Source organism: Mustela nivalis (assembly GCF_964662115.1).
Source record: "Mustela nivalis genome assembly, chromosome: 8".
Taxonomy (NCBI): Eukaryota; Metazoa; Chordata; class Mammalia; order Carnivora; family Mustelidae; genus Mustela; species Mustela nivalis.
This window is the reverse complement of record NC_139027.1, coordinates 21,002,479-21,024,385: the sequence shown is the minus strand read 5'-3', so window position 1 is coordinate 21,024,385 and position 21,907 is coordinate 21,002,479. Positions and strand designations below refer to the sequence as shown.

The following is a 21,907-nucleotide window of genomic DNA, read 5'->3' as shown; positions in this document are numbered from 1 at the left end:
ACAGTTGAGGACCAGGTGGTAGACAGATGTGGAAGGGAATAATCCACAATCGTGATGATCACTTCAAAACTGGACTTCTGAGCAGTGTATAGTTTGCGGGGGAGGGGGGGGATTAAAAAAAAAAAAAAAAACTACCTGGTGGTATTTTCATCCTAAATCTCAACTCTGAGTGTCTTACTCCCCATTCCAGAATCTCCACTGTCTTTTTCCTACCAAATGAGCCCAAACTCCTTGGCCAGATTTCAAAGTCTTTTTGCGCTAGCCTCACTGTTTTTCCTGCCTTGCCTCCTCTGTTCTATTTGCAAGATCGTTTCAGCTAAATTAAATTACTGTCTCTTAGTGAGATTTGCCTTTGCTCCTATCATTCCTTCTACTTCAGATAACTTCCCCCATTTAACTGCATCCAATTCTTCAAACCTTAAAGTTGGTCATTTAAACATACAATGATTTCAGGCTTCCCTAAACTATCATCGTGCTTTGTACATGCCTCTTTAATGAGATTTTTCCTGTTTTGCATCATGTTATTAGCCTGGGGGCAGGGACCGTATTTTGCTCTTTTTCTTCCTCTCTGCCCCGGGCTACATGCCTTTCTCAGTGTGGTATTCAAAAAATAGTGAATGAGGAGTGCCTGGGTGGCTAACTCATGAAGTGTCTTCAGCTGGGTCATGATCCAGGGTCGTGGGATTGAACCCCACATTGGGCTCCCTGCTTACTGGGAAGCCTGCTTCTCCCTCTCCCCCTCCCCCTGCTTGTGTTCCCTCTCTTGCTGTCTCTGTGTCAAATAAATAAATAAAACCTTTAAATAATAATATTAAATGAAAAAAATATGTATATATTGAATGAATGGCTGAAGACCAGAACCTATTAAAAAAAAAACTTATCAGACCAATTGAATTTATTTCAGTTGAGCTATGAAGGAGCAAGGCCATCGCAGGGGCACATTGGTAGAGTTGATTCTGTGTGTCACCTCGAAGTGTGTTTGCATTATGGGTTTCTAAAGCACCTTGTTCTCCTGGGCCAGGGTTCTATAGCCTTGGGGATCAGGATGCATCTTTTGTTTTAAGGACTATGATGTGGAGAATTGACCAAAGTCACAGTAGAGCTAAAGGAACTAGAAATGCTTTTGTCACTCTAGACGAACAGCTGGGCTTATTTTTGCCCCCTCTGCCTCTGCAGGATGGAGCTGCAAAGGTGACCTGCATGGCTTGGTCCCAAAACAATGCCAAGTTTGCCGTCTGCACAGTGGACCGAGTGGTGTTGCTCTACGATGAACATGGGGAGCGGAGAGATAAATTTTCCACCAAACCAGCTGACATGAAGGTGAAGAGAGTACTGTGTGTGTCCTTAACCTGTTCATGGGGTCTTAGGAATCTAAAAAACTTCCTAACTAACTTCCCCAGCCATCTGCCTAGGAAATGCCCTGCCCCGTCTTTTCTCAGGATAAATCCCTCACACTCAATGCAGTCACACAAACACCTTTTCTTCTCTTTTCTCTACCATGTGTACTCATGACTTTTTTTCTTTTCCTTTTTTAACTCTTAGTATGGCAGGAAGAGCTATATGGTGAAGGGCATGGCTTTTTCTCCTGATTCCACTAAAATTGCCATAGGACAGACCGACAACATCATCTATGTGTACAAGATTGGTGAAGATTGGTGAGGATAGAGACTGGGAGGTGGGGGTGACCTGGAAAAGAAGGGGAAGGCAGGAAGAAATGTCTCACTGGGGAAAGGGGAGAAGAGAAGATGATGGTCCAGGCTGGGACGTGGAGAGCAAAGGCTGTTCCGAGTCTGTTGCTGCTTCCCTATCTGTGCCTGCCTCATGTGTTGTGAGATCCCATCCCTGGGGGAATCAGCCTAAGGTCAGCATGAGGACCTGTGATGGGAGCCCTTGGTGACACAGCATCTTTGTTCCTGTTCTAAAACTGCTCGGGCTCCATTTTATGCCTCCATTATGTTCCATTTTAAGCTCCTATGGAATAGAAGGAAACATTAGGGGGAGCAGGGAACGTATCTGGTCTTTCTTCCCTTCCCCCAGCATCACGTGTGGCACTTTCTTTATGAAAGTGTTTTTAATGTGTTTTCCCTCCTTTTATTTGGCAGGGGTGACAAGAAAGTCATCTGTAACAAATTCATCCAGACGGTAAAGTTCAGACCTGTCTCGGGGAGATTTGCACGAGCAAACATATATCAATATCGCTACCTGTAAATGTAACCGGAAGTTGCATTTTTCACTTGTCCATCTGACCTTTCCAGCTGAGAGGATGGAGGATGGTGCTGTGTGGCTGCCCCTCCTCCTTCCTTTCGTCTGTGAGCCCGGCTTGTGTCCTCTTCTCCGCTGTAGGCGACTGGGGCGGTGGCATGTGGCGGGGGTTCAGTTTGTTATAAATGCGCTGGGCGACATGGACAGGGTTATCCTTTTAATGATTTCCTCCTTGCAGAGTGCTGTCACCTGTCTGCAGTGGCCAGCAGAGCACATCATTGTTTTTGGACTGGCTGAAGGGAAGGTAAAGGAGGAAGAGAAACACAAGAGAGGTTGTGGGTGGGGGTAACGGTTCTGGAGAGAGAAATACAGTTAAATGTCTCCCTTAGGGTCAAGTTATATATTGGGGGAGAGAACAGAAGGACCAGTTTTTTGTTATTTCTTTTTCTTTCCTTAGGATCTGGGTGGGATTGAAAGGAACCTAACCAGACTTGTATCCATTTTCCCATTTTCAGGTTCGCTTAGCAAACACTAAAACTAATAAATCATCTACCATCTATGGGACAGATTCTTACGTGGTATCACTGACAACAAAGTAAGTAAGGAAGAGCAGTATCCCAAGCTTGGAGACGTAGGAAGAAGCGATGGGGATGTCGGGACTGGGAGACTATAATATGGAAGATGGGGAGGACTGGTAGCAGGGAGCCCAGGTAGGGTAATGTTTGACATAGAAGTGTGATTTCTTGGTGAGACAGAGTAATCTCTTTCTTCCTCTTCCTCTTCCTTTTAATTCACTCACTTTTTTAGTTCCTCTGGGAAAGGAATTCTCTCTGGTCATGCAGATGGCACCATTGTTAGGTATTTCTTCGATGATGAAGGCTCTGGAGAGTCACAGGTATGACTAAAGGATGCTGTGAGATGGGGGTAAAGAAACCCAAGATCCCTCCTAGGGGAGGTTGAACATTAAGATTGAGGTGGTTGGCGGGGGCATATTTAGATGCAGCCACAGAGAGAATTTTCATTCAGGAGGTCACAGCTTAATATTTGTGGGCAAGGAGGAATCAAGGGGAAAGGATTCTGAGAGTAAGGGAGAATGAAAATTATTCTTATCTAAGTAAAAAGTGAATTTATATGTATAAATTCATAGAAAAAAAAGTCATTCTCAAGAGAGAAAAGGGAAAGGGCGGGGGATAAAAGGAATGTTTATGTTTTACTTGATGTAATTCTCTATTGTTTGAATAACTTAAGAACTCCTTGTAGAGGGGGCCTGGCTGGCTCAGTTGGTGGATCATGTGACTCTTGATCTCAGGGTTGTGAGTTTGAGCACCACATTAGGTTAGAAATGACTTACATAACTAAAACTTAAAAAAAAAAAAAAAAAAGTAACTCCTTTCTGCCTGGGTGACTTTCTCCAAACTAGGAGAAATCCAGCCTTAGCCTATAGCACTCTCCCCTGAAACTAGAGACTCTTCTTCCCTTTTGACTCCAACCTAAAAATATGACATTAAAGGCAGGAAAGAGAAATTCGTACTTTATTGGAAGCCAAAAGAGATTTAAAAAAAGAATTACTCATGTAATAATTAAATTTATTTCTTCTGTAAAGAAAGAGTTGTATGCTCCATGTGGACCTACCCAGTGTTAGTTAATGTGTAGGATATGTCCCTTTGGGGGCCTTATAGGTGTTTACTAAAGAACTCAACATACAAGCCTTTTGAGGTTTCCTCTTGCGGACAATGTCAGACGTGTGTCTGTATGCTATACATATGTGTGTAAGAGTATAAAACCTAAAGACAGTTTGTGAAGATCTCCAGATTAGGATGTGTTGGGGTGGGAAAATATTGGGAGGAAGATTTATACAGGGTATAAATTTTTCCTAGAAAGGAATAATCTCTGGCTGAGGCTGTCAGAGTCAGAGCGACTGGAACCCTTTACTTCTGTCTTAGGGGAAGTTGGTTAACCACCCATGCCCGCCCTATGCCTTGGCTTGGGCAACCAACAGCATCGTGGCTGCAGGCTGTGATCGCAGAATTGTAGCCTATGGAAAGGAAGGCCACGTGCTACAAACTTTTGATTACAGCCGTGACCCTCAGGAGCGGGAGTTCACCACCGCTGCTGCAAGCCCTGGGGGCCAGTCTGTTGTGTTGGGAAGTTATGACAGGTGGGTCCCTTTCCATGTGCATCTTCTGCCTACTTTCCCTGTGTACACCTTGCTCTAGCCCACTTATTTTCAACCAGAGTGGGAGAATGGTTGGAAAGCAAGTATAGGTTTGAAGAGATCCTCAGGTTTTAATTCACTCACTTCCTTTTTCCTGCTCCCACCATCTGTTGGGACTCTGGCAGTTCCACAATACACCAGGATTTTGTGTCTCTGTGCCTCTGCCTGGGACTCCACAGTGGAATTCATCTCCACTCTCTTTGTATTACCGTTGCCTCTTTTCAGACCACTGGCTCAGTGTTTGTCGCATGATATTACACTTTGGTGTTTATAGTTACCTGGCTAAACTGAAATGCCCATGAGAAGAGGGCCTATTCGCTTTTGGTTTTTTTTTTTTTTTTTGAAATCTCCGGTGGCTAAATTAGCATCCAGTACATAATGTATGCTTAAGTGTTTGGTGAAGGAAGGAAGGAAGGGATGGATGATGGAAGGGTGAATTAAATAAATAAAATAAATAAAGGGCCCCGGTCCCCTCACATCAGCTTTATTAGTCCTGTCCTTTTATCCCCTTCGATGCCTTCTGGGTCTCTTTCTTCTGTTTTCTGTTTCTTTTTCCTTCTTTCTCCCTTGCTAACAGCTCATTTTTCTCACCAGGCATGATCTCCTTTTGTTTTCCCCACTCCTATCGCTCTCACCCCATTTTACTTTTGGCTTGATTTTCCCACCTTCCTTCCTTTGAACCTTTGTGTCCTCTCCTATGAGATTCCCTAGCATGTGTGTTCTCTCTCACTTCCTCTCTTCTCGAATACAGCGAGACTCATTGCCTTCTGTTACGCACCCATTTCCACGCTTTTGCTCAGTCTCCATCTCTTCTGAAATCCACCTCCTTAATTTCAGACTTCGGGTACTCAACTGGAGCCCTCGAAGAAGCATCTGGGAAGAGGCAAAGCCCAAGGAGATTGCCAACTTATATACCGTCACTGCCTTGGCCTGGAAACGGGATGGCTCTCGACTCTGTGCGGTGTGTTTTACAAGTAATCCTTTTCCGCCTGGGTGACTTTCTTCAAACTAGGAAAAATCCGGCCTTAGCCTAAAGCACTCTCCCTGAAACTAGAGACTCTCCTCTTCCCTTTTGACTCCAACCTAAAAATATGACATTAACGGCAGGAAAGAGAAATTCACACTTTATGGGAAGCCAAAAGAATTCTGTAGGCAGGGCTGATTTCTCCCTTTCCTCCCATCACTATCCTTGAGTCCTGTGAGTGCCACCTCTTTCCATCTGGTACTTCCCAAAACTGCCAGCCCTTTTACTGCCAACTCTTTCCTAGATTCTAGAACTTGGGTTTCAAGGGTGTCTCTAGATATCCTTCTGATGCCTGTTACCTTTTATGTTGTCGCTTTCCCTTCTAGGGCACACTCTGTGGTGGAGTGGAACAGTTTGACTGCTGCCTCCGGAGAAGTGTTTACAAGAATAAGTTTGAGTTGACATATGTGGGACCTAGCCAGGTAAGTAGCTGATAGCCTACTGCACCAAAATCTCCTTCCAGACACTGCCACAGTGCCAAATTTAACCCCTGGTAGAGCTTCTCTGGAGAACAGAGTGTATCAGGTGACTCTTTGGCAACTTTACTCTGTAGCCCTTCCAGCTTATTGTAAGAAAAGATTTAAACACCAAATTGAAGGGGTACAGAGATCGCCACTTCCACCTTCCTGATTTAAAACTTTACTACCTGGGGCGCCTGGATAGCTCAGTCTTAAGTGTCGGACTCTTGATTTCAGCTCATGTCATGATCTCAGGCTTGTGAGATCAAGCACCACGAGGGGCTCCACGCTGGGCATGGAGTCTGTTGAAGATTCTCTCTTTCCTGCTCCCTCTGCCCCACCCGTGTCTCCATCCCTCTCTAAAACGAAACACAACAGAAAAGGCTTTATTACCTGTATGTTGTTAACTGGGGAGTTTAGGATTACGCAGGTGCATAACATTGCTTTAGGGCCTCTGAATCCATCGTGTATGACATTGCAAGGTAATTTCTTAGTTCCTGAGCCCACTTTTCTGTTTTCTCTCCCTCTGTCCTCTTTTCCTTCCATTTATTATTCATTGTTTCCTTCATTCTTTTTCTCTTTTTTTAAAATTTTGTTCACTTATTTGACAGAGTGTCCGCACAGGAGCAGGGGAACGCCAGAGGGAGAGGGAGCACTCGGCCGTGGTGCTGAATATGGGGCTGATCCCAAGACCCCAAAATCATGACCTGAACCAAAGACAGATGCTTAATCAGCGGAGCTACCCAGGCGCCCCCCCCCCTTTTTTTTAAGATTTTATTTTTAAATAACTCTATACCCCACTTGGGGCTCAAACCCACAACTGAGATCAAGAGTCGCATGCTCCTCTGACTGAGCCAGCCAGGCACCCCTGTTCTTTCATTTTCTGTCCATTCTCTATACATGAGCACTGTTAGGACAGAGAATACAAAGATAATTGTCTGTATTCTGTTGTTCCTTAATCAGGATCATTTTAGCAAAGAGCTATATGAAATGACAGTATGATCAGTATATACCACGATTAAAGTAATCACAGAGATTTTCACAAGAGGTACAGGAAGGTAAGGAGAGTGATTAGTTTTACCCCGTATGTATTATGTATTAGCATTGAAGGAGATAATCTCTGAAAACATTTTGTATATCGTAAAGCACTGTGTGAATGGGAGGTGTCATTTTTACCATCAATAGCCTAGGTTAGGTGAGGAAACAAGAGACTACCTTTGTTTAACACTGTAGAGGTGGGCACGGCAGGTTCACCCCTCTTTGGGGTTGAGGGAAGCCTCAGGGAGCTCAGACTTGTACCTTACCAAGGTGATTGTGAAGAACCTGTCATCGGGGACCCGGGTGGTACTCAAGTCACACTATGGCTACGAGGTGGAAGAGGTGAAAATCCTCGGAAAGGAACGTTACCTGGTGGCCCACACGTCAGACACGTTGCTGCTGGGGGACCTGAACACTAATCGCCTTAGTGAGGTAGGAACCCCAGGCAAAGGGGCGGGGAATGGAGCATCGTGAGCTGCTACCCTTCCAGGGAACCCGGGTCCCTAAGGGGGAAGATCTCTAAGGAAAAGCTCTAAGATGCTGGCGTTGGGGACCTGGGGGACCTGGGAGTGAGACCCTGGAGATTTAGAATCCTAGAATGGGAATTCCCACTGTTGGACTGTTTTTACAGCATCTCTCAGAAGCCTAGAAGCCTGGGGCAGACTGTGACACAGCACCCCACTTGTGGAACATCAGGGCCTTCCTACACTCCTTCTCCCTGCCCCCTACCCCGCCCTTCTCTCAGCGTTGTCTTGGATACTTACCCACATTGTTCTTATGTCCTCTCCCTCTTTTACAGGTGGCTTGGCAGGGATCTGGTGGCAATGAGAAGTATTTCTTTGAAAATGAAAATGTGAGTAGAGCTTGATTGACTGACCATCACCATCTCAGTCAACCTCCTAGCTAAGAGAGAGCAGAGAAAGAAAGGAGGGCGAGATAGGCAGAGGAACAGAATAAAGAACAGAATAAAAGGGAGTCACTTTGCACTGACGAGACATCTCCTTCTACTACTGTTGACCGTGCAGACTTCCTCATGCAAACTTCCCACCACGTGACAGTCCCTTCATCCCCAGGTGTGCATGATCTTCAATGCTGGAGAGCTAACCCTGGTGGAATATGGGAGTAATGATACCCTGGGTTCTGTGCGTACTGAATTCATGAACCCCCACCTCATCAGGTAACCCCACAAGGTTCTCTAAATTTTTGAAACCCAAAGAAGTCCCTTCTAACCTCTAACTCCTGTATCCTCAAGATTAATCTAAAAACTTCGTCCCCTATGGTACTTTGGGGCCCTTGCTCAACATCCCGATGACCCAAGTCCATTCTGCCTTACCTCACCCTTCGTGTTTCAGTGTCCGTATTAATGAGCGGCGTCAACGAGGGATGGAAGACAATAAGAAATTGGCTTATCTTGTTGATATTAAGACTATTGCTATCGGTAAGACTCTCTCATAATTCTGATAACAAAACAGAGGTTTATAGATGCTTCCATATCACAGGGGTGTGTAGAGTGGAGAATGCAGGAATCTGAGAGGCACCAGGTAAATGTATGGCCCTGCTCTCACAGAGGATGTGGGACGTGTTCTAATCCACGTGTGTGAGTCTGTGTCTAGCTGTAGAGATACAGATACACTATTAGGCATATCAGTTTGTCCCTGTAATTCTTCATGTTCTTTAGGCATGTATCTTAGGGCTAGGAATTGTGAACTGTATGTAGAGCGGAACCATCAGTAAATTTATGAATTTTCCTGTTTAGACTTAGGACATAGGATAATGGACTGTTCGAACCGGAAGGGAACTTATTTTCTGTAGAGTTTGACATTGGTAGCCAGTGAGGACAACATTTATTTGAATTTCACAAGTGCTCACATAAATAAATACACCTTATTTTATGTATTAATAATTAACTCTGGGGACACCTGGGTGGCTCAGTCAGTTAAGAGCCTGCCTTCGGCTCTGGTCATGATTCCAGAGTCCTGGGATCAAGTCCCACATTAGGCTTCTTGCTCAGCAGGGAGCCTGCTTGTCCCTCTGCTTTCTGCTCTCCCTGCTTGTGTACTCACTCTCTCTGACAAATAAATAAAATCTCTTAAAAATATTAACTCTGTATCATGAAATGTTTCAAGCATAGAAAAATGTATTTAGAGCAGCACAGTATTCCCTATGATGTATAGAGAATAACATATCCATATAATGTCGTTAAGAACAAGGATCTAGAGTCAAACCTCCTCACTTCTGCAATTATACCTGTGTGATCTTAGGTCAGTTTCTTAACCTTTCTGTATCTCAATTTCCTCATCCACAAAATGGGGATAAAAATTGTACCTGCCTCATATGAAAAGCACTTAGACTAATGTCTGGCCCATAATAAACACCTAATAAATGTTAGCTATTAATAATAATACTATTATTACTTGTGTACCATACCTAGTTCTTTTTTTTTTTTTTAAGATTTTATTCATTTATTTGACAGACGAAGATCACAAGTAGGCAGAAAGGCAGGCAGAGAGAGGAGGAAGCAGACTCCCCACTGAGCAGAGAGCCTGATGTGGGGTTCGATTCCAGGACCTTGAGATCATGACCTGAGCTGAAGGCAGAGGCTTAACCCACTGAGCCACCCAGGTCACCCCCCCACCATCCGTAGTTCTATCATGTCCTGACCTTTCATTATATTTACTTCAGATCTTTTATTCTCCTCTTACTGAGGGACATGGAAGTTGTTGGTTTTTCACCGTTTCCAGTGTTTTGGTTCTCTCAGGTTTACACCTAGATTGGAACTGCTGAATCATAGAAGAGGTACATCTGTAATTTCGCTACATCTTCCAAATTGCTCTCCAAAGAGATTGTACCAATTTACATTCCCACCAGCAGTTAGAAGTCCCAGTGTTCTGCATCCTCTCCAATACTTGAAATTGCCCGACTTCATAATTTTGGCTCAATCTGACTTATGTGAAATAATACTTCATCGTATTCATTTTTGTTGTTGTTCATTTGTTTATTGGTGTTGGATTTGTTGTTCTGCATTTTGCCAGTTCTTATCCCTCGCCTATTTTTAAAATCAGGCTGTATTTTCCCTCTTGACTTGAAGGAGTTCTGTGTATATGCACATCTAGCCTTGGATGGTCATTTGTGTTGTGGATATTTTGTCTCGGCCTCTTTTAGAGTTCAGACATTTCTAATTTTTTTTTAAAGATATTATTTATTTAATTGACAGAGAGAGATCACAGGTAGGCAGAGAGGCAGGCAGAGAGAGAGAGAGGAGGAAGCAGGCTCCCTGATGAGCAGAGAGCCCGATGCGGGACTCGATCCCAGGACCCTGAGATCATGACCTGAGCGGAAGGCAGAGGCTTAACCTACTGAGCCACCCAGGTGCCCCTGGACATTTCTAATTTTAATGTAGTTCATATAGTCACTTTTTAAGAAATAGTTTGTGATTTTTTTTTTAAGATTTTATTTATTTATTTGACAGAGAGAGAGAGAGATCCAAGTAGGCAGAGTGGCAAGCAGAGAAAGAGGGGAAAGCAGGCTCCCTGCCAAGCAGAGAGCCTGATGCTGGGCTCGATTCCAGGACCCTGAGATCATGACCTGAGCCGAAGGCAGAGTCTTTAACCCAGGTGCCCCTAGTTTGTGATTTTTGAGGTCTCGTTTAAGAAGTTTCCCTGGGGCACCTGACTGACTGAGCCAGAGGAGCATGTGACTCTTGATCTCAGGATGGTGAGTTTGAGCCCCAAGCTGGGTGTAGAGTTAAATGAATAAATAAATAAATAAAACTTTAAAAAAAGAAAAAGTTTCCTACTCCCTCCTATGTTTTAATATTTTTAGATTTTGCTTGTCACCTGGAATTAATTTTTGTGCATAATGTAGGTGTGGCTCATATTTTACTTTTTCCATGTTAAACCGTTTATTGGAAATCCGTTCTGTACTCACTGATTCGTAATGTCACCTCTTATAAATCAAGTTTCCAAATACATATGGGTCTGTTCTTAAGATACTTTTACAGTTCATGAGCTTTATGTTTCACATCCAACTGTTGAGTTGTAATGGAAATGGTGTAGTGTGGCGGCCCATGTTCCAGGGGCAGTAATGAGCTGTGAGACTTTGGACAAGTCATCCCACTACACAGGGCTCGTCTTCAATAGTATAAAAAACAGAGAAGAACAGAGTTCTTCTCTTAACCTTTTTTCATTAGTGACCCCTTTGAGGATCTAATTAAAATCATAGATCCTGGGACGCCTGGGTGGCTCCGTTGGTTAGGCGACTGCCTTCAGCTCCGGTTGTGATCCTTGAGTCCCACTTTGGGCTTCCTGCCTGGCAGGGAGTCTCCTTCTCCCTCTGACCCTCCCCCCTCTCATGCTCTGTCTCTCTCTCTCTCCCTCTCAAATAAATAAATCTTTTTTAAAAAATCACAGATCCTGGGACGCCTGGCTGGCTCAAGTGGTTGGACGACTGCCTTCGGCTCAGGTCATGATCCTGGAGTCCCGGGATCAAGTCCCGCATTGGGCTCCCAGCTCCACGGGGAGTCTGCTTCTCTCTCTGACCTTCTCCTCGCTCATGCTCTCTCTCACTGTCTCTCTCTCAAATAAAAAAAAAAAAAAATCACAGATCCTTTCCCAGAAAAATATACATAAACATATAATTTTGTATATAATTTCAGGGTGTCCACAGAGATAGGGTCCCACAGCTCTAGTATTCTGTGATTCTACTTATAAATTGAGACATTGAAACATGGCTTTATCAAGGTGGCTTTTAATTAAAGGAAATTTCATTTTTAATTTGGTCTTCCCAGCTGTCTACATCAGCTGGCATTTGGTCTTGAGCTTCAGCACGGATCACGGCGGGACGTTGCGCATCGGTAACATATACAAACAAGAGCTGTGGATGCACCATGTTCAGGGGACTCCCTGAAAGCATCCTAGCCAGTCCTTAAGTGTGATCCTATCTTACATTGTCTGCAAAACTCACACCAAACTAAAAGACTGATCCTCAGCACTCTCAGCCTGACTTTAATCAGAGGTTCCTTCTGTTTTGTCTGTGTGCCTTCTCCACTCTTTGCCCCTCAGGGTTCTTAACATCAGTGACACTCAAAATGCAGGGAACTCCTTGCAGCAAATATGTTCATGGAGGTCATTTCATCCATCAGCTTTCTCTTCATGGTTGTGCTGGAACTGGGGCTCTTCCTTAAAGTGCTCAGTGCTGCCTTCCAGAGGATTTCTTGAGTAACAGATGCCCGTTGCTCTGATGTGTTCTGATCTGCTATGAGACAACTCCAAGATCCCAGAGAGGAATCTCATTTCTTGATGGATCTGGACCTTTTGAGTTAGCTACAGAGTTAAAAATCTCTACAATTTTAGTAGAAATCTAGTATTGTAAGCATCTTAGCAAAATTATGTCATATTCCTCATACCCTATACTTATGCATTCTTAAAGCCCAACATAATCATCAAAGGCAAGACTTTTGCAGGCTGCCTTGTGTCCTGTATATGATTCTGTGGAATCTGTCTTCTTAACCCTGTCTCTTTTACTGTGTAGTGGATCTGACTGGTGGCTACAACATTGGCACCATCAGCCACGAAAGCCGTGTGGATTGGCTGGAACTTAATGAAACGGGGCACAAGCTTCTCTTCAGGGACCGGAAACTTCGTGTAAGAAGGGTTACTAAGGCATTAGCCATTGAGTAGTCCCTAGAGGATGTGGTACTACCTGCGGCCAGAGATTGCGGGGGGCAGGATGGGCATAATTTCTTGGTGCACTATGCCATTAACATAGCAAAAGGCACAGAAGAATCAACGTTGTGTCTGTTATCACAGCCCATCTGTTACTGTAGCCCATACCTTAAGAAGATGGTATTGTGATGGCACCAAAGCTGAGAGGGAAATTTGGGAGCTGGTTTCTCTGTTACTGTTCACAAATCTGTGCCCTCGTGAGACTGCCTCACCCCCGCTTGCCTGGCTGAACTTTACCCACACCTGTTGCAGCATTCGTCAGCTACCCATAACCCACAGCGTTACGGCTGGCTCAACAGTCTCCCCCGAACTCCTTATTGACTCTGATCTCAATATAGTATCACCAGAGAGCTCCACCTCGAGGGCAAAGAGACTGGTGATTTTTCATTTCATATTCATTGTGATGTGAAAGCCACATCGCCGATTTCCAGACCATTTAATATGCGTGGTGGCCTTACTTTTGTGATCCAGTCTGGCAACTCTGGCCCAGAGTTAAACTCTAAGAACGAAAGTCTGACCTTCACCTAACTTAAATTTCTGGGTGTAGCTCTGGGCTCACTTGGTCATCTCCTAGGGCCAGAGTCAGGATGTACCAAGTCAACATAAACGTTGAGCATCGCAGGCTAGTAAGCTTTGAAATTCAGCATCTGCCTGACTGGTGGGTCAGCTCGCCACATTTCCTTAGAGAAATGGTTGATATCAGAAGCCACCCCATAGCCCCCTCTGATTGCGCTGTCCACCTCTTCCTTCCACAGTTGCATCTATACGATATTGAAAGCTGCTCTAAGACGATGATCCTCAACTTCTGCTCCTACGTGCAGTGGGTCCCAGGAAGTGACGTGCTGGTGGCTCAGAACCGAAACAGCCTGTGTGTGTGGTACAACATTGAGGCACCCGAGAGGGTCACCACATCCTCTATTAGGGTACGTCGGTGCCAGGGGACCTCAGACATAGTGTCCCACCACTCAGTTAGGGCTCTGAGGAAGTTCCAAAGTTTATTTGGTTTTCTCTGGCCCACCACCCATCATCTCTGTGATAGAGTCAGCAAGTAAAGCTTACCCACAGTGCGCAAGGCCCCAGAACCGTCCTTGATCAGATTCCTGACATTGTATCCTGTCCTCTCTATTATAGTGGCCCTGGGAATTCACCAGGTCATAATGAGTTCTCTTAGGCTAGAAGAGCCCCCATAGTGGGGGCAGTTCTGTCAGTTCTGGGTGAGGATTCTCTGTTGTAAGCTGTTCTGTTCAGAGCCATTTTTTTTTTTATCAGACTAAAGATCAGTCACTCTGCTGTCCCGCCAGCATCACGTACATTCCAGTGACCTTCCAGAATCTGGGAGGGAAAACGAGAGGCCCCTGTGCTAGGCTAGGCTGACTGGTGTGGGTACAGAGCGAGCATGTGATAGTTCTTTTTGTCTTTTTTCTATATCTCTTCTTTCCCTCCTTTCTTTCCTCATTTTAGACTAATTAAGTTTGGCGCTTGGGGGTTGTTCTATCCTTTCTTAAACAAATTTTTCACAGTTTTGCTTTGGAGGTCATACATTTGATTCCTATAGTGGTTCCCCTTGGAAGTTTACCATACCCTTAAATTGAATAGTTTCTTATTTAGCATCTGACCCCTGGCAAATGATACAAGGAGCTGAACTTAGATTAACTCCCCCTTGCCATTATTGCCCAGTATTTTTTTATCCCCAAAGTGAAATGTTATTCTTTTACACAGCCAGAATTTGGTTACATTTACCGTCATGGTGCCAGTTTCTCTGCTCACTCTTTCTTTTTGCATTGCTGATCTTTGCTCTGGAGTTATCTCCTTGAGAGAAAGTGTTTAAAGATAAATCCTCAGTTTCTTAAAATTACTGAAATGGAATTATCTGAAAATGTTTTTATTTGGCGTGTTCTTGAAAGAACAATTTACAGTTTTTCTTAGTCTTGCAAATAAGACTGTCTTCCCATTGACTGACCCCCTTAGTTCTGAGAAGTTTATTCACAGCTCCTTGTGTTGTCCTGTTGCTTTTTAAAAAAAGATTTTATTTATTTATTTGAGAGAGCAAGGGGAGGGACAGAAGGAGAAGCAGACTCCCCCTGAGCAGGGAGGGATTGGTGGGGGGCTTAATCCCATAACTCCCTCCAGGATTGTGACCTGAACCTAAGGCAGAGTCTTACCCTTCTGAGCCACCCAGGCGTCCCTGTCGTGTTGGTTTTAGAGTCTTTTTCTTTTTTCAGCATTTTGAAGCTTCGGTACATTATGTCTGCATATAAATGTCCTTCTGCTTAACTATGCTCAGTGTGTATGCGCACGCGCACGCGTTTGTGTGTGTGTGTGTGTGAGTGTGTGTGTGTGTTCCATCTGTGAGGACACCTTGTTCCTCAGCCGTGAGCTCTTTAAATGTTGCTGCTTCTCTCGAAATCTCTTTCTCACCCTCAGAACTCTAATTTGGTATGTGTTCCGTTTCTTGTCCTGTCTTTGTGCCTCTATAACCTCTTACTCTTCCTTTCTCCTTCTCGCTCCGTGCTACATTCTGGATAATTCCTTAAGAAACATCTTGCAAGGTGTGCCTGGGTGGCTTGGCCCTTAAGTGTCTGCCTTTGGCTCAGGTCATGATCCCGGGGTCCTGGGAGGGAGCCCCTGCATGGGGCTCCCTGCTCAGCAGGAAGCCTGTTTCTGCCTCTTCCACTCTCCCATCCCCTTGCCTGTTTCCCTCTCTCTCTGTCAAATAAATAAATAAATATAATTTTTAAAAAATTATTTAAAAAAAAAGAAACATCTTGCAAGTCAGGGGTTCACTTTCACCATCGTCTCATCTGCTATTGAAATCACCCACTGAGTTTTCTTACTTCAAATATTGAATTTTTCATACAGTTTTATTTGGTTCTTTCTCTAGTCTGCCTGGTCATTTTTTCTAGTATATTTGCTGCTGAAGTGAACACAATGTGGCCATTTTTTATAGTCTCTTGTCTCTTGCTTAATGTTTCATTCCATCTCTTAGGTCTTTAAACATTTTACAGTTCTTTCATATTCCATAACTGGTTTCTTCCATAATTGTTATTTTTAATATTGGAAATCCTTGGAGGGCCACAAGTGCTGTAGTTCTTGTTATTGTTTACTCCTTTATGGTGGTTAACTTCTATGTTGGTACCTTTTATTATTGGGGGGCTCACGTTACATTGGATATAATCTTTAGAATCTCAAGGGCCTAACATGGGCATGTTTTCCTCCAGAGATGATCAGTGTTTGCTTTTGCAGGAATCGGGCATACTAATGACTTTTGTTCCCTTTCCTGAAGAGAGGATCCCAGATTTCATGACTAACACATTCTCAGAATCGCCCCCTCATCCTGCTGGAGGACCCCTGCTTTATTCACCCGCTGTTGTGTTTGCATCAGGGCAACTGTACCCTTTCCACTTGCTCCCCTGTTTTTTCCTGCTCGGGTTTTAGCTTACCGGCCTTTTCCTTTTTATGTTTTCCTTTCCTTTTCTGTTTTTCTCCTTTTCTTTCTCTTCTTCCCTTCCTTCTTTTTCTTCCCTCCCTTCCCTCCTTACCACTTTTTCTTCCCTCCCTCCTGCTTTTCCTTTCCTTTCCTCCCCGCGGGAGACTAGGAAGCAAGCCTAGCGATTTCTTCAGGTGACCTAAGCAACGAAGGTATGCAAAAGTACGGCCCAGGTTAAAGTTGTATTTTAACAGGACTCAAGCCGGAAGCAGAAGTGGTTGCCCACTTTGTCAGTTTACCTGCAGGCATTAGTGCGGGCACAGCTCTGAGTGTCCCGGAAGATGAGGGCGTCCGTGTAGATAAGGGCTTCTTACTTGCTTGAAGGAAACGAAACGCCGGGCAAACAAGGGCCACTGGGATTCCCTCAGTGTGTACGCGTTGGGGGTGGGGGCGGTAAGGCCTGTCCGTTCTGCAGTGGAGTCGGTGGAGACACTAACCTGGAATTCGGGTGGGGTGGGGGGACTGAAATTTTACAGGGTGATGTGGTAGGTCTGGAGCGGGGCGGTGGGAAGACCGAGGTGATGGTGACCGAAGGTGTGACGACTGTTGCCTACACGCTGGATGAGGGCCTGATCGAGTTTGGAACGGCCATTGATGACGGCAACTACACCCGGTGAGGGGCTGGGCTGACAGCCCCGGGAGGTGGTGGGAGAGGCTGGTTCTGAGGCTGGAGGAGCTGGGATGGGCCCGACAACTGGCCCCGCCACCCCTGCCCATCGCCAGTACTCCTCTGCGCCCTGCTGCGCCTGCACTGTTGCTTTCCTTCCTTCTCTCTTCAGGGCCACAGCCTTCTTGGAGACTCTGGAAATGACCCCAGAAACAGAGGCAATGTGGAAAACCTTGAGCAAACTGGCACTCGAGGCAAGGCAGCTCCACATCGCGGAGAGGTGAGGCAGACCAGAAGTGAGGCCAGAGGCCATTTTCGGTGGGTGGGGGGTGTGTGTGTGTGTGAGACGCTCCTCCCAGTGCTGAGGCACCAGTCCCCTGCCCTTACAACCAGTAATACCTTCCAGGTAGTTATTCCAAACATTTTTCCATCCCAGTTTATAAGATTTTTTTTTGCTTTTGCTTCCCCTATGTAGGTCCCCCTTCAGAGTTTTCACACCCATGCCCTCCAGTCCAGGTGTTGACGTGTATTTCCGAATGCGGCATAGGGGTATAGTTAGTAGGACAGTCTTGGGATTTTAGACTCTTTCGAGTTATCTGGCTCCATTTAACAGCTTGTATAACCGTGGGTTAAGTGAACCTTTTCAAACCTTGGTTTCTCAATTTCCTCTCTGTAAATGGGAGGAATGATAGCATTTACCTGCTGGGGTGGTAAAGAAGAATCATAGGGGCAGTGAAGAAAGTAGGAGAATTCTCAGTGCTCAGTAAATGTCAGCTGCTGCTATTTTGCCAGGAGTCCTCTTGGATGCTTCCTTTCCCATGGCCCTACAGCTAGACGACCAGCTCATCTTAGGGCCCTGACCCAGTGTCTTCAGAACACATCCTGAAGCTCTTACTGTCCAGCCCAGAACAGACCACACCTCTCCATGCAGTGTAACAAAAGCCTCTTAGTCTCACGGATCCTGTTCTTACATACCTACCATCCATTCATCCCACAATAGTTGAAATCATGTGTTACACCATAAATCAGATTGTGTCCTTTTTTTGCTCAGAACCTTCCAGTAGCTTACTGTTCTACTTAGTATCCACAGCCCATGGCATGTCCTAACTCCTTACAATATTTGGCCTCTGCCCCCTTCATCTTCCAGGTACCCACGTGCCCGTTAGTCTCCAGCCACACTGGCACCCCTTGGGCCCTTTGAGTATTTCAGACTCATTCCTGCCATGGCACCTTACATGCGCTGTTCCCTCTGCCTGGAATAATTTTTCCCCATCTTGCGTGACTGACTTTTTCTTGTACTTAGGTCTTCGCACAAATGTCATCTCCTCAGATAGGCCTTCTCTGAGTTCCAGCTGAACTAGCCCCCTCCGTTACAGTTTATATGTACTGTCACGCTATTCCATTTCACTCTTCTTTCTCTGGAATATCTTTATTTGCGTACTAACTACTTGTGTCCCCCAGAAAGTAAGTTCCCTGAGAGCGAGGCCCTCATCCGAGTATCCCCTTGTGTCTCTAGGGGCAGAAAGCGCGCGCGGCACTTCACCGAGGCTCAGTGTTCGGCTGCTGGGCCGGCGCGTCCGCACTGATCCTTCAGTGATGCTGCTGTTACTATGATTGCTTCCGCCCTGTAGGTGCTTTTCTGCTTTGGGCCATGTAGCAAAAGCTCGATTCCTGCATGAGACCAATGAGATTGCAGACCAAGTGTCTCGGGAATATGCAAGTATTATCCTCCTGAATTATTCAGTCTCTCAAGCTGAGATTTCTCTTCACGCCCAGCCCCACCACCCCTGGCTTTCCAGCCATGGTTCGCGCGCTCTGTTCTGTCCAGGCCACCCCCACCTTCGAGTCAGACCGCTCTGGAATGGCTTGCCAGACCTCATCCTTTAAGCCCCATGAAGGTTTTCAGCTTTCTGGTCTTTTAGCTTCCTCGTCTCTGTCGCCTTCCTGTCTAATAAGCTCACATAGTCTGAATGGCTCCTGCAGTGCTGACAGGATAACCAGAGCCTTCTTCCTGCCCCACAGGGTGGAGAAGGAATGGACTTTTACCAGGTCCGAGCACGCCTAGCCATGCTGGAGAAGAACTACAAGCTGGCTGAGATGATCTTCTTGGAGCAGGTGATGGGAGCAGAGGGACCAGATTCAAGAGGGGAGCTGGGTGGGAGGGGGAGTGAGGCAGCCTGAGGGGAGGAGAGAGCTCCGGGGGAGAGCTTCTAGAAAGGTCGATGCAGCTAAAATGTCATTCCTTCCTTCTGGCTCTGCTCTGCATTAGTCCTTACAGTTATGTCTTTATAAGCTGTCTGCTGCCTCCCCATCTGCCGCCTCCCCCTACCCCAGAGCCTGCCCTGGCCGTGCTTGTGCACACAGGCAAATCCAGGGTTTGTGGGGCCCGAAGTGGATAGAATTTGAGGAGCCCTCCTTAAGAAATAATGCCTTGGAAGGAGCCTATGCAAATGAGGTGCCCTGGGGCTTAACCTCCTTCTGCTTTCTTGATAAATCCGACACTGCTTGTGCATAGGTCAAGGGTGAGGCTTTCAGTCCCCGTGGGCTGGCATCATACCCGGGCTGAGGACAGCCTGCCGATCCCTAATGCTCCTCTCACTTCTTGGTGTCCCCCTCTCCTCTGCCCGGGTTCCCTTAGAATGCCGTTGAGGAGGCTATGGACATGTACCAGGAACTGCACCGTTGGGATGAGTGTATCGCTGTGGCTCAGGCCAAGGTACTACCAGTTCTGTCGTCTCCATGGTGCTTGCAGCTCAGTTCCACCAATATCCGAAGCCTCTTCTTACCAAGGAGGCTATAGGAGCTGAAACAGGGTCGGGCTGGGAGTTGGCACCATGATGACCGGGAGGCTTTCCGTTCTTACAGTGGGATTGGAGAAGCTTGGGAAGCAGCACAGGAAGGAGGGAGGTGACTTGTCTTGCCTCTCTTGCATGTCCAGGGGCACCCAGCCCTGGAGAAGCTGCGCCGCAGTTACTACCAGTGGCTGATGGACACACAGCAAGAGGAGCGAGCCGGTGAGCTACAGGAGAGCCAGGGGGATGGACTAGCAGCCATCAGCCTCTACCTCAAAGCCGGGCTCCCTGCCAAAGCTGCCCGACTGGTGCTGGCCCGGGAGGAACTGCTAGCTAACACCGAGCTGGTAGAAAACATCACTGCAGCCCTTATCAAGGGGGAGCTGTATGAAAGGGTATGGCTGGCTTCCCGTTCCTGTCCCTCCTCTCCAGGACTCGGCGCTCCCTCCTACCCAGGGGAGTCCTGGAGTGCATAGCCCCCCAGAACTGGTGGCTGAGTCTCCACCTTTGGGGGCTGCTACTTGATTCTTAGTGTAGTAGGGTTGTTGTTGTAGTCACATGGTATGTATCAACAGGCAGGTGATCTCTTTGAGAAGATTCGAAACCCAGAGCGGGCCCTGGAGTGCTACTGTAAAGGCAGCGCATTCATGAAAGGTACTGCCCCGGACAACCCAGCCTTCCCTGTTAGAGTCTTGCCCGAATAGTCCCCCTGCACCAATTTTGTGCACCTGTTCTGGTGGATCAGCTCAGTTCTCCATCCCTCCACTTGTCACCTATTTTCCACACCCCATTTCCCGGAGTCCCATCCCTGGAAGGCTTAGCTGAGTGCCCTCTCTGTCCCTGGCAGCGGTGGAGCTGGCTCGGTTGGCATTCCCAGTGGAGGTGGTGAGACTGGAAGAGGCCTGGGGGGATCATTTGGTGCAGCAGAAGCAGCTTGATGCAGCCATTAATCACTACATTGAAGCCAGGTAGAGGGGTGCAAAGGCGACTGGGTGTGAAGTCCAAAGTGATGGGGCAAGTAAGGGCACCGAGGCTCCGAGAGAGATGGCACCATGAAGGTTGGAGTAGGCTTGAGGTGTCTCCCTACCTCTACCTGTCTTCCTCTTGCCTCATACGCTCAGATCCCTTTCCCAACTCTGCCAGGTGCTCCATTAAGGCAATTGAAGCTGCCCTGGGCGCCCGCCAGTGGAAGAAGGCCATTTATATATTAGATCTACAGGACCGGAACACTGCATCCAAATACTATCCCCGCGTGGCCCAACACTATGCGTCTCTGCAGGAGTATGAGGTGAGGAAAGTCCCTTGCTGGAGCTGGAGGCAACGCAGTACCGAATGAGAAGAGAACCCAGAACCGGAAGTGGGGGCCCCTCACCAAATCCTTCTTTCTGGGTCCAGCAGCACCAGCCACCCTGAGCGAGAAGAAAAGCAGTTTACTTCCCTTATTTCATTCCAACATAACATAGAGCCCTCTCCCAGACCTATAAAGCGAGTCTCCAGCTCTCTTCCTATAGAACTCCATGGAAGTTCCTATGTGGAATTGCCCTGTGTTGCAGAAGTATGAGGTCCTTTTAGGTCCTTTTAAACTGCCTGTTGTATTGTCCCCATTCTGGTTTTGGCTGTTTTGTTTTTGTTTTTGTTTTCAAAACAGTGGAGGGTGTGAGACACCATAGCCCTCTTTTCTTCTGTGTTGTGGACTAAGGACCCGTCCCCTCCCCGCCAGGTTTGCTCTGCCCCCTGCAGGCTGCTCTAAGGCTCTTGCTCTAATGCTTTTGCTCCCGGCCTTTTGTATCTGCTGTCTCGAGCACAGATTGCGGAGGAGCTCTACGTTAAGGGAGACCGAACAAAAGATGCAATAGACATGTACACTCGGGCCGGCCGCTGGGAGCAAGCCCACAAGGTAGAGAGCGGGGTGCGGTTCATCCAAGGGCTCCACCTCTCTGGGGCCTTCCCCACTTTCCTTGGGCTCTGATGTCCCCTCTTCACCGGCCTCCTTGAAAGCTGAGAAAGAGCACCAAAATAGAAAAGTCTGGAGCGCTTGGATACCTAGCCGCAGGGAAAGGCAAGGATGAAGAGGCCTTTGCTCCAAACCTGTAATTCCGAAGCAAGCAGAAGGGTTTGGGAGCTGGGGAGCCCCAAATGCCCCTCCCCAAGCTGTAGTCACAGCGGCAACTTCGTTCCCTGCCTGCGCCCAGAACCCAGTGGGTACGGCAGGAGCACGGGAGTGGGAACACGTGCCCCAGCACAGGGCATCTCTGACCTTTCTGCCTGAGCAGAATATAGTCCTGACTCTGCTCCTTATGGTCTTGGAATTCCCTGGACTGACCAGGAAAGCATCCATCCGTACACAAACCCCTGTGGCTG

The 21,907-nt window shown here is 46.6% G+C and overlaps 1 protein-coding gene and 1 pseudogene across 10 annotated transcripts in view; one reads left to right on the top strand and one right to left on the bottom strand.

Moving 5' to 3' along the window:
• Positions 1–21,907, bottom strand: part of LOC309870608 (glucokinase regulatory protein-like) — an 878,156-nt pseudogene that overhangs the window by 32,895 nt on the left and 823,354 nt on the right. The window lies entirely within an intron of this gene.
• IFT172 (intraflagellar transport 172) overlaps positions 1–21,907 on the top strand; it is a 33,723-nt gene that overhangs the window by 1,707 nt on the left and 10,109 nt on the right. For 2 of the 9 annotated variants that reach the window (XM_082744968.1, XM_082744972.1), the window contains exons 2-26: positions 1,177–1,320; positions 1,543–1,655; positions 2,103–2,142; positions 2,441–2,506; positions 2,718–2,797; positions 3,010–3,097; positions 4,146–4,360; positions 5,255–5,378; positions 5,768–5,863; positions 7,208–7,369; positions 7,737–7,790; positions 8,011–8,114; positions 8,290–8,375; positions 12,467–12,579; positions 13,416–13,583; positions 16,624–16,760; positions 16,927–17,034; positions 18,386–18,470; positions 18,777–18,869; positions 19,393–19,470; positions 19,693–19,941; positions 20,122–20,200; positions 20,394–20,514; positions 20,690–20,834; positions 21,354–21,443. In XM_082744968.1, the coding sequence (XP_082601094.1) occupies positions 1,177–1,320; positions 1,543–1,655; positions 2,103–2,142; positions 2,441–2,506; positions 2,718–2,797; positions 3,010–3,097; positions 4,146–4,360; positions 5,255–5,378; positions 5,768–5,863; positions 7,208–7,369; positions 7,737–7,790; positions 8,011–8,114; positions 8,290–8,375; positions 12,467–12,579; positions 13,416–13,583; positions 16,624–16,760; positions 16,927–17,034; positions 18,386–18,470; positions 18,777–18,869; positions 19,393–19,470; positions 19,693–19,941; positions 20,122–20,200; positions 20,394–20,514; positions 20,690–20,834; positions 21,354–21,443 (2,838 nt within the window). The remainder of the gene's footprint in view (positions 1–1,176; positions 1,321–1,542; positions 1,656–2,102; positions 2,143–2,440; positions 2,507–2,717; positions 2,798–3,009; positions 3,098–4,145; positions 4,361–5,254; positions 5,379–5,767; positions 5,864–7,207; positions 7,370–7,736; positions 7,791–8,010; positions 8,115–8,289; positions 8,376–12,466; positions 12,580–13,415; positions 13,584–16,623; positions 16,761–16,926; positions 17,035–18,385; positions 18,471–18,776; positions 18,870–19,392; positions 19,471–19,692; positions 19,942–20,121; positions 20,201–20,393; positions 20,515–20,689; positions 20,835–21,353; positions 21,444–21,907) is intronic. The other 7 variants (XM_082744976.1, XM_082744969.1, XM_082744970.1 and 4 more) reach the window with 7 other exon arrangements.